The sequence below is a fragment of the Lutjanus erythropterus genome, chromosome 16 (genome assembly GCF_056507025.1).
Source record: "Lutjanus erythropterus isolate fLutEry1 chromosome 16, fLutEry1.hap2, whole genome shotgun sequence".
NCBI lineage: Eukaryota > Metazoa > Chordata > Actinopteri > Lutjaniformes > Lutjanidae > Lutjanus > Lutjanus erythropterus.
Window position 1 is genome coordinate 34,548,719 of NC_139332.1, and position 16,823 is coordinate 34,565,541.

Below are 16,823 nucleotides of genomic sequence, written 5' to 3' on the forward strand. Positions count from 1 at the left end.
AAATCTCCAAATTTGAGAGGCTGAAAACAGCATTTTCTGCCATTTTGCATGAAAAATTACTTTAACGATTAATCAAGATCAGTTTAATTCTTTTTTTTTTTTTACCATTTTCCCAGTTGAGCAAGTGAGTTGCAAGATTTACTGGCAACTCACAATAATCCTTATTTTTGAACACTGAGTGCCCCCGGTGCAAAACATTTTTTGATATAAAAAAAATGCCTACATGAGGACATACAATAAAGCACCATCAGATAAATCCTATTAAAACATAATCTTCCTGATGGTGTCTGTATTTTGCTGGCTCTGTTGTCACTTTCTTTTCACTTTTTTCCACTTTATCACAAATCCATTTTCTTGATTTTCATCTGTCATTCAACACCAAAAATAGTTTCCCGCCTTGTGAACGTTACTGCGTTTGTTGCTTTCTTCTTCTGTGAGGTTTTACTGTAGATGAAAGTTGCCATTACAGATTGCACTGAAAATAGAAAATTTGGTTTGATCAAACTTACATTTATATTTTTTACTGCACTTATTAATTTAAAGTATTATTTTAGGAATTAAGCAAGACTATTTTTTTAAATTAAAGGAGAAAACTCTAATATATTTACTATATATTGACCACGATATGTCATCAGCAATTGAGGAAACATTTTGTTGATGCTTCTCTGACAACAACACTACAGCTGTCGTGTCCTCCAGTCAGAAATTTGTGTTACTGTTTGCCCGTTTCATGTTAATTAGGGTTCAAACTGATGTTGAAAGTTCACTGAATTAGTTTCTGGTTATAACTCGAAAGAAATTTCGTTGGCAGACAATGAGACAGTCACTCACTGAAATCTGTGTGTATTAAATGTATTTCCAGAGCAGCTTCTGTTTTCAGGATAACAGGATTAACTTTACATCAAATGACTCTGTTGTAAACTTTTTAATCACTAAACGCGGTCGATCCCTGTAGCCGTCATCACTATAAACGGTTTCCACTGTATTTAGTTAAAAGCTGCAATAACTTTTGTCCTGTAAACCTAATTTTTGCTGTTTCTAAGGTCAAGGCTAAACAGGAAGGACACTAATGACAAACATCAACACAAATAAAGCACCAGTATATTGATTGTTATCAGTGGGTAAATCATTTAAGTGTCAGTATGTAATTCACTAACATATGGTAGAATAAAATAATTTATGAGACCTGGAGTCGGTCAAATACATTTTTTAGACTTTTCAAGACTTTCCAGAGTTCAAAACAAACACAATCCTCCAGAGTAAACACGGGTCCTGCAGGGAGCGTTATAATGAACGTGGTGCGTCCCACCTCTCCCCTGCTCAGTTCCTACTCACCGTTTCTATGAGTTTGCGGTTCTCTACTAGCTGCCTTTTGTCTTTGATCTCGTTGGATGCCACCCACGTCTTGATCTGGTCTCGAAGACGCTGGGGGACCAGAAGAAGAAGACGAGGGAGAGAAACAGAAGCGGGGGAGGGAAGGAGAGAGAGAGAGATTGGGAGAGACACAGAGAAAGAAAGAGAGAGGGAGAGATACATCAGTGAACACGTGCAGAGACTCATCTTCAGCAGTCATGGTGGTGAACTTGGAGTCTACACGCAGCATGCAAGCTTGGCTTCAAGTTTGGTCCTCATGGTAACACAGAGATGAAGCTGCACACACTGCTTCTGGCTGACCAGGATGATATTTAATACACACACTAACACAGACACACACACACACACCTCTCTGTGTGTAGGTAGGTTAAATAATTTCAGATCAGCAAGTGATCAGTTTCCTTTCATCCAATTCCAGGACCCAAACTGAAAAGACATCAGACCTCAACAAGATGACTGACTGTTTCTGCCTCACTTGCTGATTGTTTAGAAATGAGATCCCATTTACTGTACATATGCACATAATCTGTTAGCAGGTATTTGGCCTGGATAATAAAACTGAATAATTAATTGAAATGTTATCAAAATCACTCTGTGTCTGTTGCAATTTTCAAATCGCAGGATGTGTACTGCTTGTTTAAGGCAAAATATGTGTCAAAATATCATTTCAAATTAAAATATTGTGGTGCTGCAGAGGTGTCCTGGGCAACACATCACTCTCTAGACTCTATTTGTTTCTCTTGTCCCAGACACCGTGTGGGACATCTTTCATTTCAAGTGCTGCCCGTCCCTACATGAACGTGGTTTTACTGCTTACCATATTTCCCTATCATTGACGATGTTGTCATGGCGACATTGACTGCTGGTGTCGTGTGTTGTCGCTTTTGAGTTCACCGGCTCCTAAAGCAACTCGGTTTTCTTTTGCACACGATTTCTACAACTGATATTAATGTAGTCGCAAGAATATGAGAGATAAATGGATCAACTGTCTGAGCAGCGTCTGATGTGAATCAAAGCTCATGTGACTCGTTAGTTACTTATTTTGTTTTGGGGAAGACCTGAGAGGATTTAAGTCCCGTCAACTGGAGGAGTTTGGGAACTTCAGTTCTCTGTATTTACCTGTAGCTTTTTAATCTCTTTCTTGAGGTCTGCTTCATATTTCTCCTTCTGGTTCGCGTTGGCTGCATTGTGAAGCTGTGGAGAAAAAAACAACAACGGAGGGTCAAACAAGTTCTCGTCCAAAATCATACAGTGTATGTCCTCGTCGTGGAGGAAATACAATGTACATACTGATAACACAGTCTGTGAGAAGTTTGACCAGCCTGTCAATGATGTATTTGTTCATACTTGTTCAAACTTGTTTCAGTTTTTGACTATAATTTCATTTTAGGATTATTCGCCTCTGTGGGGTGATTTTGCTTGTTGCAGCAGCAAAAGTTACACTATTAAATGATGAAAAAGAAAAGCAAAAGAAAAAAGGGATTATAAAATACGCACAAAGGAAATAAAAGTAATACAAATAGAACAGGAAAATTTGGGGATAAAACAAGCCTCTGGAAAGTGAAATGGATTCGTAGTGATCAGCATAAAACTGAAAAACAACCATAGCAGCATATTAAATACAGGACGTAATGAGGGAAAAAGGGCAACTGGGGTCTTTGTAACTAAAACACTGACAATTTTCTGCTTCTTTATTAGCAGAACACATCGACACTCTGGGCCTCTGTGCTTCTCTTAGCTCAGACGCCGTTATAATAACTGTTGTATTTACTCACTTTATTATCTGTATCATGAGTTTTGCACACTGTGTTTTGGTAATGGTCGAATATTTTAGACTGTGACTGCAGAAACGTTCAACAACAGTGAGAGAAATTAACCTAAGAGGCATTAAGGGGAACAAGTTAAACTAAGTAAAGTGCACAGTTTGAAAACACAAAAGCATCTCATCGACGTCCTCCGCTTCTCAACATTTTGCTCCAAGTGTTGGTTACTTGCCAACCAAAGTGGCTGCCAGGGTAGATAAATGTATCATCCACAGGCCAAATCTACCAGGGTTTTATCAGCATTCAGCTAAATTAGAAAACAAATAATAACAATGAGGACAGAGACAAAAAATTCACTGACAACAAGCCAAGATTCTCTGGTTCTCTAGTGTTTGCTGCTGGTTTCCTTTGTCTTCCACATTTGTTAACTCAAAAACATGTCATCTGAAGAAATCAGATCATCCTGGACTTTTTTTGGAAAATTTCCACTACTTTTTTGCATTTCTTTATGTCAGATGCTACAATTACAAACTGAAGTGTCTGCTCCACACAGCAGCAACAGAACATTGTCAGCTAATCACAGTTTTGGCTAAACCGAGCCAACCTTGTGCAAGAAGTGCGTGCTCGCATCGATGTCAGCTACAGTTGTTGGGGTGAGTGTGGTGGATGTCTGACAGATCTGGCAACTCAAAACTTAATGAGCCACATCTGTGAGCATTTGCTTTGTTCATAGTAAGGAGAAGATCCATAGATCCATCTAATATTAAAGAGTAAGGGGACTAACATTACAGATATTGAGGGTCATCAAGGAATATCTTTAAGAAAAAACGAGATCAACTTCATTGATCCCACATCGGGGAAATTCTCATGATAAAGCAGCTCAAAATGCACAGGTAGAAAGACGGGTGACTGATAATTGACAGGGGTGATTGATAAATTACTTTTAAAATTAAGATAAAATAGAAAATTATATAGAAAAGAATTTAAAAAATCTAAAATATAAAGTACTAAATTTATCACACAATCTATACACACCGTTCAATGATGCAGATATATGGAGATGTCTGGACATACGGACAGATAGATGGGTATAATATGGATAACTGTGCAGGATAATTGCACACAAGATGTAATACATTATAATTAAGAGAAAAATAGTGTAAACAGTGTTGCCTTGTAAAGGCAGATTGCACAGAGAGACATGTAACATGTCCTGTGGACTCAGTAACACAGCTGTTTCCCATGAGTTTATTGACTGGTGGGAAACTTTCCTAACTGTGGCATCTCTACTGCGGTTCCAGCTTCTCAAATGTGAGGATTTTCTATTTTTCTCTGTTTTAAACCAATGTAAATTTAATATTTGTACAGTTTGGATTGTAGAGCAGAAACTGAAACCATTTTTTTACAGTCTAAACAATAATCTCTGAATCAACATTGAAAACAATTGTTTGTCGCAGTCAGAATGACAATCCATCCTTACCTTTTGCCAGATGTCTTCAAACTGTTCCACTCCTTCCGCTACTTTTTTCAGACATCGATCTATTTCACCTGGAGGAGAAAAGAGGAGCAGAATAACAGGCAGGATTAATGAAACAAGGAATTAATCTCACGTACTTTAATATAAACATTTCAAAACACACAAGGCCAGTCAGAAGAAGCAGATTATCTGGAGTCAAAGGCTGTACTCAGCAAAGTAATGTAGGTAACAAGGTAAACCTGCCTGTTAAAAACAGGCCACTGCACTAATCCCATTTTATATCACACATTCACAAAAACAAACACTCCATACAGCAGAAGGAAATTTACAAATCGTGTTTGACATCTCATGAAATATGCATATCGTAAAAAGGTACATAATGCTTGTAAATGAGAGGGAACACACACACACACACACACACACACACACACACACACACACACACACACACACATCCACTGCAAACACAAATATACACTCAGCTCAACAAAAACGACAAAGGACAACAAAAGATTGTAAGACTGTTGTGTGTGACAGCAATACTTTTAGCTAGGTGTATCTAATAAACTGGAAAGATTCATCACATAAACAGTGACAGGAAGAGACAAACACGTCTAGATTTAGGCTTCTCTATCACCACCATGTCCCAGATTTATGTCCCCCCTCGTCATGTGACACAGATTAGTTGTTCGCCATTAAATGTAAACAGGAAAAAGCTCATTTCAGTGCCTTTTTATTGCTCCTGACTTGGACCACATCAAGGCTAGTGTTTGTTCTCTTCAGCGCGCCATATCTGATGCTTTCAGTGCAGCATGAATGTAGAAATTGTTTAGTTTTTATGCCGCATTTCACAATCAACAGTGGTCATAAAATTGTGCATATTTGATGCTTAAAAACACGGAGGATGATAACAGAAACATCACACCTCCTAGACTTTTTGATCACAGAAAATCCCAACTTGTTAGGTCTTGCATGAGCTCATATGCTTGATATTTCCGATAGCACCTTAAAGGCAAGAACTACATATGAAAAGGAAAAGCTGGTGAAGAGAGACATGCACTTCTAACAGAGCCCAGCCAATAAATCACAAGACTGATAATCTTATTCTATTATTACTACTGATTTTTTGACTCATGATACAATATCTGAACAGCCGTTACATTTTAGCCTTTCTTCCCCTCAGACATGCATAAACTAGAGGTTATATCAAATTCTTTTTAAAATACAAAAATGTGCTGCGGGCTGAAAGAAAATCCCTATTGTGCATCTCTAACTTTATTTAATACTTAAATTCCAAAAAGCACAAGCGAAGAGGAAAAGGAGAGATGGAAGATATCAAGAGAAGAGACTGAAGGAGGGTTTAGTAGAAGCTGGGAGATGTGAGCAGGATGGGGACGCTACAGGAAACATGAATAAAAGGATAAAATGACAGATTTTTTCTGACATGACAGTCTGAGATTCTGCAGAACACCAGAGTTCCTGTTACGAGACACTGAAAAAAGCCTGTCCAACTCAGATTGAATCAAATATTTCTAATATATCTTGATCCTAATATTGTTCCAATTTGTATTTCATTAACTGTGTGGCCGCTGATGGAGAAACGAGGAGTAAAGAGGAAGGTTCAGTCGAGAACAGTCTTTGACCAAGTTGTGTGAACAAATTCTAGTTTGAGTTTGACCTTAAACAGTCTTGATGTTAAGATACTGCTGCGGGTGTGTTATTTTTAGATGAAAGTCTACCTCCTCTGTAATAATACATTACAATTTGACAGAGCCGAGTTGGTGCTTGTGCTTGATCTTTTCTTCTTCATGAAGACGTTTTTAGGGGAGATACACGTGTGTGCGCGTGTGTGTGCGTGTGTTTTGTTTTTAATATGACAGCCGTTGAGTTGGAGAAGTCACCGGAGCGCACGTGAAGGGATGAGTGATGCTGGCAGAGAATCATCAGTCCTGTCACAAACTGTGTTTTCAGCCTGCGGTAACAAACGTCAGTTGAAAATAACATCAAAGTGAAGAAGTCTGAGGAAAGTTTGTGTGGGACAGCAGAGCCTCCAGGTTTTCTGTCTTTACACAAAGGTCTGGGTCGGGTTACAAAGCTTGTTGCGGCGAACGTCGAGCTTTGGATACATTATCATCTGAGCACTGACATCAGTCAACATCGGCTACACTGGTGCGGTCATGCTGTTTAAAATTTTAAAAGAAAAAAAAAGCTCTGAGAACAGAGCGGAGAGGCAGCAGAGGAGTCAGACCCTGGCTGTTCTCACTAGAAACAAAGTGTGTCTGTGTGAAGCCTGAAACATGCTCTGGTAGCTGTGAAAGTGTGCCAGCATCATGAGCAGACTTTTGCACAGATGTCTGCCAACAACCACGGACGCAATGTCACCCTGTGCACAAAGAGGCAGTGTCACAGTTAGAAAAGCAAAACAGGAGAAGAAAACAAACAGAAAACTATGGCGACGGGTGGATGATATGAATAACTCTCATTTAATACAGCAATACTGATATATACCTAATAGGGTAAACGAGTTGAAAAACTGTTCGTGGACAGAAATGTCTGCTTTTAATTTTTCCACCAGACAGATTGTAAAGCCCCCTGAAGCAACTTGTGTGCAACAGATATGAGACAAAACTAAAATCATTTAAAAATACAGAAGAAACACTGCACACTTTCTGTGATAAAACATCTAAAAGCAAAAGTTTTAAAAATCTTCCCCAAACTCCAAAGCGAGCAAAATGTGAAAGGACACATCTAGAGCCAGTGTGTGTTTGTCTGCTCCAGGCTACTGTAGAAATATGGCCGTACAACATCCATGAAAGAGGACCTGCGCCTTCTGCAGATATAAACTGCTCATTCTAAGGTAACGAAAATACAATGATTCTTGAATATTATGAATATTATATTCAATTTCTGCCAATAAATCCCTGTAAATTTTGCACACTGGAACTTTAAGGGTACACTGATTACACTTACTCTCTGGCATTTAGGTTGCTGGTGAAAGCATATAAATCCTGTTGGCGCCTTAAAGCACACAGAAAAAGCATGTTTCCATCCACCTTTAAGCTAACTGGGGTGTATTCTGTCGGGGGACAGGATATAATTCCACCCAACTGCCAAAAACAACCCCCAAATCCAACGGTTTTAAGGACATGCAGTCTGACACAGTAATACAGGAGAATCCATGCAAAACAAAATCAACTGAGCATCAGTGCTCTGTTACAGTTTTCTCTCTGAGTGTTCTCATTTACAACGAGCAGCAGAGAAAGCAAAAGTGGCAAAGAGCTCAGGTAAATCCACCATGTTTGAGATGAAACTAAACCAGATTTATTTTCGACTCTCTCTGGAGCCAAACACTTCTAACCTGGCAGGATGACAGCTTACACAACTTAGTAAACAAGCTACTTGTGAGCGCATGTGACTTTAGTTTACAATCCCTGGTTCTCTCCTAACCAGGCCGCGTGAACCCCAGCACGGAGCATTTTACACTTTACGTTGCATAACATAACACAGCAGAAGGTGTGATGGACGGTAAACAATTTCTAACATTTGTTTTAACCTTCTTAGAGGGGCGGGTGGGTTGAGTTTATCACAAAGACCTGATTAGGGGGACTTTCCAATCACAGCTACAGAAATTACACTCTGACTGTAACATGCTCCTGGCATTATATCATTTGTGGTAAACCTCACCCACCTGGCACCTGATCAGACCACAACAAATTCTGCTGCTTGTATGCATCAACTCAGGTGTTTCATGACACAAACGCACACACACGCACACACACACAGAAATCTCACCTTGAAGTTTCCTTTTATCGGCCATGACTGATGACTAGGATGATGTCTTCATGCCTTCTTTCACTGCAGAAAACAGACAAAAAAAATGATATGTATTTATTTACTGGTTTATTTAAACAGGGACAGTGCACAAAAAACAGTCTGCACATAATTTTTAACCTGCAGCCTCTGGACAGATGTTACGTTTTAGATTTTAGATGTTGTTATCTTAAACATACGTGTTGTCTTTTCCTGGTTTAAAACGCTGCATCACAATAAAGCGATTTAAATTTCTGAACTTAACAGACTTATTTCTCTTTACATGCTTTGTTATTTATCTGAATTACTGCTGGATATTGTTCAAACATCTCACTGAATTCAGATTTTGTAGAAGAACCAATAGTCCTCCCCACAATGTTGTCACAATATCAAGGTATTTGGTCAAAAATATTGTGATATTTGATTTTGTCCACATTGCCAAGCCTTACTGTTGGCCAGTTTAATCTATAACAATGCATCATATTCTATGAGATGTGTTTGCATTAGAGCTACATGATATGATAGAAAAGTCACACTGTGATAATTCTGACTGAAATTGCGATTGCAATACGCGATACAATTAGTGGGAATGGTCATCTTTGCATCCTAAATTTCATTTCACAGAAAAAAAAATATTTAAGTCATTATGATGAGAGTGTAGCCCTAGTTTGCACTATTTGAGAATTTACCTTATGTTTAGAGAAAATATGTATAGTTATTTTTCATAGCAGCATAACCTAGCCAAGACAGCCCTCATAGGGATGCACAATAATCTCAACAGTAACAAGTCATCTTAAAAAAAATACATAACATTTCTACTGATAACAGTCGTCAGTATTTGAGGAGGTTCAACATAAACCACGGCCCAATGGCTCACTGCCACAAAAAGTTGCTCTGTGACGTTTTATCCCCAAACTGTTAGTCTCTGTCAACACACCGTTACAGTTTCACAATCCTGATTCTTTCTCACCTTTTAGTTCATCACTGTATGAGAACAGTGCACAGTACTCGTTGCTAGCTACCTACTGGTATATTCTGATTCTTCTTTAACACGAATCTTCAAGTAAAAACAGAAACATGAAAAGCGGACTATGAAAACCACAAACGGCAACAAAAATGTTGAAGTGAATGGAAGCGGGAGGTTAAGTGGCTAGAATCTGACACATCTAAGGACATGATGTACTGCCATGTGTGCAGCCAGTTTCCTCAACTAGTCGAGAAGTAAAACTTGTTTTTCATCTGAAACAATCCCTTCAGGAAACAACACATCACAATTCATGGGAACTGTTTTCAAATAAGCCTCCAAAAATGTACTCTGGACATGGGATTTAGGGGCCAGTCCCTAAATATATTAGCGCCCATCCCTGCACATTCCTCAAACACTGCAAATCTGCCCACAAGAGCCAGCATCTCAATCGTTATGACAAATTTGTGAAGAACAAAGAGAAAAAACCTGTCAGCAGTAGTTTTATTATTTTGCTCACTGAATGTGTAAATTTTAAGAAGTATTTTATTTTATGTCTGCATCTGCCGGTGGGCCATCACGATAAGAGAAGACATAATAACGTGTTAATTCCACTGCAGGAGAGACTCGATGTTTTCTGCAATCAAGTGGAACAAAGTATGTGCATATATCGGTATCAGCACTGGCAATCTGCCAAAATGAGTTGGAAAATACTGGCACATCGGATATACGCAAAAATCAAATATCATACGTCTCTACTATAAACACTGCTGCATGTTATTTTTCACCTACAATCCCTGGACAGATGTCACACAGTAACCCCAAAAATATCACATAAAACATACACAAATAAACCAGTTGAATTGCACAGAAGAAAAGTTTGCAATGACACATGGGAAAGAGGAGGGAATGGGGACGTACGGGGAGAAATATGGAGGCCACTGTCTTCATTATGAGCAAGTAGCTGCTCTGCTTAAGTGTCTTTGGACGAGCAGTTCTCATTTTTTTCTCAGTCAAGGACCCCTCATAGGAAAGAAAATATACTGGGGACCTCGTTCTGTATGTCCCTGGGAATAATCTGACATTGTCTCTGATTTTTACTACTTCTGCTTAGTTATGTGAAAGAACAACTTAAGGGAAAGGTATAAGAAGGATATAAAACATGTTTTAAAAATGTTTGTACCATGTCAACACAGAGTACCCATGTGGCGAGAGCTGTTTCCCACCACTAATGGGTGACATGTGGGTGACAGATGCATAACTGGTGAGAGGATGGTTTATATAGCATATGTATTCCCCTGGCCCCCCTGGCAAAGTGCCACAAACCCCTAATTGAAACCCACTGCTTTGGGCAAGACACTGAATCCCTGCCAGATCCAGAGGTGCAGCTCTGCAGCCGAGTTTGACCTTCATCCTCCAAAACTGCGACTAAAAGAAACATCGTCCTTCAGATACTTTTATATCGTCTGCGATGTTTAATATCTACTTTTCCTAAACATGCCGGCTCAGAGTCTACATCAGCTGATGATTTAGACATTTTTCTAGGATGTTTTTCAAAACACCAGAGAACAAGTTTGAACGTGTTGCATTTGATGCCCCATTTCCCCTGCCTCAGTGCAGCACGCTTCAGCTGTATTGTGGCGTGCCAACTTACGATCATATGTATTTCCACTCTGCCTACACAGCTGATTTTTAAAGACTCACACCAAATGTTGGCGTTTACGGTTGATAAATTCTTTCCTGCCATCAAACTCCGGTGTAACTGCAGGAAATATCTGAAGATGATACAAGTTTGACTAGTTTAGCACAAAAACAGCAACAATGTCATCAAACAACAATCTGAACCATGTAGCCGCTGCCTGTGATTGTTTTAGGGCATGTTTGGTGATACTGCAACCTGATGTTTTTAACCAGAGCAGATTATAATTAGGGGAGCGGGTCAGAAATGTTTGACAACAGGGCTTTTCATGGACATACTTTTGATTTTCATGGTTTCCTTAAATATCTCACAAGTGGGATTCCAGCACATGACATCAAAGCTGAAGACTCTGCAGGTTTTCATACTGTGTTTAAAACCCATCACAACTTTTTCACATTTAATCATTGTTGTCTTTAAGCTAAATATAAAATCAACTACCTGAGTCTAAATAACGACTTCAGAAGAGCATGAAACAGAATAAAAAGAATCTATTCTTACGTGCAGATACATTAAAGCTGCAGGCTGCCTGTGCGGGTAAAGAGTTCTCGCCTCAGGCAAAAGGTGTGTGAAGATTGTGAAATAAATACAAAAGGAGCGCTTCATTTCACGGACCGGTGCAGGTGTTACAATCACAAAATGTGTCAACACTGCACCTGATCCAAAGCTTTGTTAATTGCAGGGCTGGTTATTAGGGATGTAAAGATTCCAAACGCTCAAGGTACCAAAATCAAAAGTCCACGATACAATATTTATTATGAAACTAAAAAAAAAATGATGACTTGGAAAAAGTCCTTTATTAAAATAATAGTACTAATGTGTTCAGCATTGTTGTTCCTAAAAAAAGTGTTTTTAACTTTAAGGTAAAGTGATTTTTCCTTCATTCTCTAATAAAATAAAATAAAAATAGCCAGACAAGACTCGAGCAAGTGCAAAAAATTGGTATGAATTGTTTTTGACAATTAACGTTTGAATTAGAGCTGCAACAATTAATCGAGTCAAAATTCTCTGATTCCAGCTTCTAAAATGTGATAACTAAATGTTTTTTCTGTTCTCATAATGCCATTTAGTGTGATCCATGGCCTTACATGTATCAACATATTATATTAATCTACATACATTAATAAGGTGGTTTGATGTTTCCTTTCTCCGCGTAAACAAGTGAATACGGACTTTTTCTAAAAGCAGCCAGCTCAACATTTCTTTCCGCCGAGCAGCAATTTAACAATTTCACAGGCAAAATGTTCCTTGGTGGAACTGGATGCATGACTAAATGAAAAGTCGAGTCCGTTTGACCCAGAAAAGGACCCACGTTGTGTTCAGTATAGTCATGCAGAACATGGGATCTGAGGTGGAAAATGGAGCACTGACTGAGCTGACATATTTAACATATGGAGGTGAGGACAATATGCCATCTCAGCTTTAAGGCACAAACTGGCAGCAGGTCCACAGAGGGACATATATCAAGTTTGGACACGTGCAGTTAAACAAAGGCATTTCTGACCACGCTGGAAAAGCAGAAAGCTACTGTTTATGACATTTTTATTTTAGATCAACCGAGAGGAAAAGTGTTAAGTGTCCTTGAATAAACTTTCATTACATTACATTAATTTCACTTTTTGTTTTTCTTGCTGGAGGTTAAAACAACAAGCAACTGCATAAAGAAGACTGACGACTACGATAATCACATCTCCTTACAAAAGCACTACTTCTTGAGGTGATTAAATTTATCAAATGACGATCCAGAGTCGAATCTGAATACATTTGGTGTCCTTAAAAGAAAACACGTGTAATTTCTTGTTAAGTTTAATACTCTTCTTATTTACGTGAGGCATTTCTCAAATATTCAAAAGCTTTTTCTTCATTTGCTTAAATGCACCTTGCACAGAGTGAAATCTCTCATTTGTGATTTCTGCCTTGGCTTAGATGCCCTAAATAACAAACACGTGGATGGAGCAGAAATGTTTTGAGATGATGTTTTATGTTGTGTTTTATGACGTTTTAGAGTCATTTCCTTCATTCTTCCTAAAATAATAACCTTACTTATTTGCTGTCTGTGGAAGATGCTTCCTTGTGATGAGAGAAAAAAGTTGCCTTGAGATTTTTTTACTGTGCTGATGGTGTACAAATTCCTGCTGATATACGAAGTACAACCTGCTTGTCTGAATTTAACTTCAGATAAACTGATGTTATTGGAATAGAAGCTATCATGTCTCACTGTTATCATATATTCAAGGACAAGTGTGTAAGATTTAGTGGCATCTAGCGGTGAGCCTGCAGATTGCAAACAACTTGTCTCACCTTCCTCTACCAAGCATGCACGCAAACCTGCGAGCAGTGGCTGCAAAACATGCACAAAAATGCCAAAGGATCTATATACAGTTTGGTTTGTCAATTCTGTGCAACTGTAGAAACATGGACGAAGACGTGTGCCCTCTGTAGATACGAGCAGCTCATTCTAAGATAACAAAAACACAATTATTCTTATTTTCATGTGATTGTGCACACATACCTATAAATATTATCCTCCATTTTTGCCATATTCTGCCAATAAATCCCTCTTAAATCTGTGACAAGCTCATAACAGCTAATAGTACAATCTAATAGGCTAATACTGGATTACTTAAGATGCTGACGATGTACATGTAATTTCCATGTCCCCGATTCAAGTCCATCCAAGGACCTTTGTTTCACGTCAGCTTCTCTCGCCTGCCTCTTTTTCCTGTCATCTCTACTGTCGCTGACAAATACAGCTAAATAAATACCCAAAATTAGGGACGTCCCAATCTGATCACGTGATTGGAAATCAGGGCCAATCACATGATTTTCAAATGATCGGAATCGGGTGGAAATTATCGGATTTAACCTTACAAAACAACTAGCATGGCCATGTTCACGTTTTAAATTCATCCTGAGGTACAAAGAGATTGTCAAATGGAGTGACAATGGCTTAGTTTTCATTTTAATAAGTTCCACAACTTCAATATTCATTGTTGCACAGACGGAAACAACCAAACATATTGCTTTAGATGGAATTTTTACTAACTAATGCAACAGAAAAATTCATTGAGTTATGCTGTAGATTTTAGACTGTATTTAAGGAGAACAATATCTCAGAAGCAACATCATTCAATAGATTTGCTGTCATTTCCAAAAGATTTAGAAAAGGTGACAGTAACTGACAAAACATTTGCAGAAGGATGCAAGAGAGTTAAAGTTCAGGGCTCCAAACTAACTTTTACATCACTGCAAAAATTCATAAGGTAGAGCCCTAACATCATTCCACAGCAGTCACAACGACAAGGCTGCCTACAGATGTTACACGTGTGTGATTGGTTGACTTAACAATTAATCATCGCTAGCCTTGCTGCAGCCCTCCTCTCTCTGCACTGATGACCTGAATGTTGTTGTAATCGGCAAAGTGGGACAGATAACGTCTCGCAAAAGCAGCGCGGTTTGTCAGTATTTTCATCTAGAAAATGAAAATGAGGTTGTACGTAGGTTGTGTAAGCCTAAACTGGCTTTAAACCACAGAACACTGTGTAACCACATTCAGCACAGGCATGTGGACGTTAACCTGCGAGGAGAGCAAGCTGCTGGTGCTAACACTGCTAAAAATAGCCACACGGTGTGATATGGACGCTGAAGAAAAGGCATTTAATAAGTCGTCACATTTTGTAGGCTAATATGCAGTATTCATAATGCAAGGTACAAAGTGTCTACGCTACATTTTGGTGACTGCAGAATTTCATTAACAATATGTGCAATATTTTTTGGGACAATATTTAACCTTATGATGAACAAAACTGCTCAATTTTGCCTTCTTCCTGAGTGATCTTTTAATTTCAACTAATCTAAGTTAAAATATCTGTTTAATCAAGAGGGAAATTAGTCGCCATGAATATCTCTTGCAGATGTGTTTGCAGACATTTTTGTTTATCTGCCTTGTGAGCGCAGGACTTGGCCAATACTGCTGATTACCTAAAAATGCCACATACTTGCTTGCCTACTTAATGGCCTGTTTAATTACCAGTTTATCACTAAAATAAATGCAAAAAACATTAATGATATCACCCCCCCTTTTGTGATTCTCATATCAATTTGATTGATAGCACTGAGATATACCATGAAGGAATGCATTTCACTACCTTTAATTATTTAAACCTTATAACACCTTAACCTATTCTACTTTTAATTAGTGTTTTAGTCTTGATAATTTATGGTTTGTCTCGGGGTGACAACAATTATTTTCGTGGTCGATCCATGTCTACAAAATGTCAGAAAATGAAAAATGCTCATTACTGTTTCCCAAAGCCTAATAAAAGATATTCACTGTCACTGACTGTCACAAAAGAGTAAAGATATATATTGAATATACTTATATATTTAAGATGGAATCAGAAAACTGTCATTTTTTTATCTTTACAAATATACTCAAATGGATTAATCATTATCAAAATAGTTGGCAATTAATCTAATAATCAAATAATAATTGCAGCTCTCGTTTGTCTGATGTTTTGTGAAATCTATATGCTGATTCTGAGGAAACATTATTACACCTTAATATTCTGTCACAGGTGAATAGAGAAATAAACTTAGACGGTTATTTTCATCAGTTTGATTTTAACAAAGCCTGACACATTGATGGCCTGTATGTTCTAGTGTTATGAGTGCATCATGGGTTGATTAACACGACTACAATAGATGAAATGTGTCTAAAATTGCCTCAGTATTACTTTTACAGACAGGTGCACACATCTGGACACAGAGGCCCCAGTTGTCCTACTGACACACACATACACACACAAACTGACCAGCTGAGTTTGGACCAACCGGAGACACTTTTTCCTGTGTTTCTCAAGTGAAATATAAGAGCTAAACTGGTCACACGACTAGCTAAACCAAACAACCATGCAGTGTCTTCTGACCGAGGCTCCAACATTTGTTCGCCCGGGATGTTTATAAACAATGCGGGCATCATTAGTGGCAGCAGCAGCCTGTGGGCACCAACATCCGAGCAGATACACTCCAAAACAAACTCCAGACTCAAGTTACACACCGCGGCTCCGCAGGAGAAGTTGAGCTTTTCAGTTTTAAGCTAACACACAGACTACAAGTTGGTGTTGTGTCAGTGTGGAGAGCTGCAGCTTCCCACCGGCTGCGCTATTTGATGTGGGAGACACAATTTGGAAAGGGGAGAGAGAAAGGAGGGGGGAGGCATATAAATTCATCACCTTTGGGTCTGAAACTAATTTACCTTGATTTTTCCGAGTTACGATTTCTTCCTCAGTCGCCCCAGTCCGGTAAATCTTCAGCGATTCACTAAAAATGCTATTTTTCTTTAAAAAATTGTCAATTCTTCTCGCTAAACAATCACTCCGCACATCCAAGATGGCTACCAGGAACACCTCCTCCTCCGATGCCCTGTTGGACAGGAGTCCCGCCCATCTCGATTGTGATTGGTCCGTCGCGGCCGCTCCCGCACTTCTATTGGTCAAAACCCACTGTCTGTCAACAGACGCTAGTTTTACTACTTCCAGGATAACTCCCGCTATGATTGGACTGTTTGCAAAGGTGAAAGGGTAAACTGAGTTTTGTTTTACGCCCCCCTCCACTTCACCCATTTCTAGCTGCTGTTTGCAGGGTGTTCTGGGAAATTGAGTTCACCTCTGCCTTTTATTACCAGCCAAATAACCCTAAATATTTAATATTACCCTGCTATTTGTTACATGCAAAAAT

The 16,823-nt window shown here is 38.7% G+C and overlaps 1 protein-coding gene across 2 annotated transcripts in view; it reads right to left on the reverse strand.

The window, feature by feature from the left end:
* LOC146313472 (CCR4-NOT transcription complex subunit 3-like) overlaps positions 1-16,495 on the reverse strand; it is a 42,284-nt gene extending 25,789 nt beyond the window's left edge. For both annotated transcript variants that reach the window (XM_084738602.1, XM_084738601.1), the window contains exons 1-5: positions 16,342-16,495; positions 8,407-8,469; positions 4,618-4,685; positions 2,494-2,568; positions 1,336-1,425 (exon numbers count right to left, since the gene is read on the reverse strand). In XM_084738602.1, coding sequence (XP_084594728.1) covers positions 1,336-1,425; positions 2,494-2,568; positions 4,618-4,685; positions 8,407-8,431 — 258 coding nt within the window. In that variant the 5' untranslated portion in view covers positions 8,432-8,469; positions 16,342-16,495. The remainder of the gene's footprint in view (positions 1-1,335; positions 1,426-2,493; positions 2,569-4,617; positions 4,686-8,406; positions 8,470-16,341) is intronic.
* Positions 16,496-16,823: the final 328 nt, after the last annotated feature.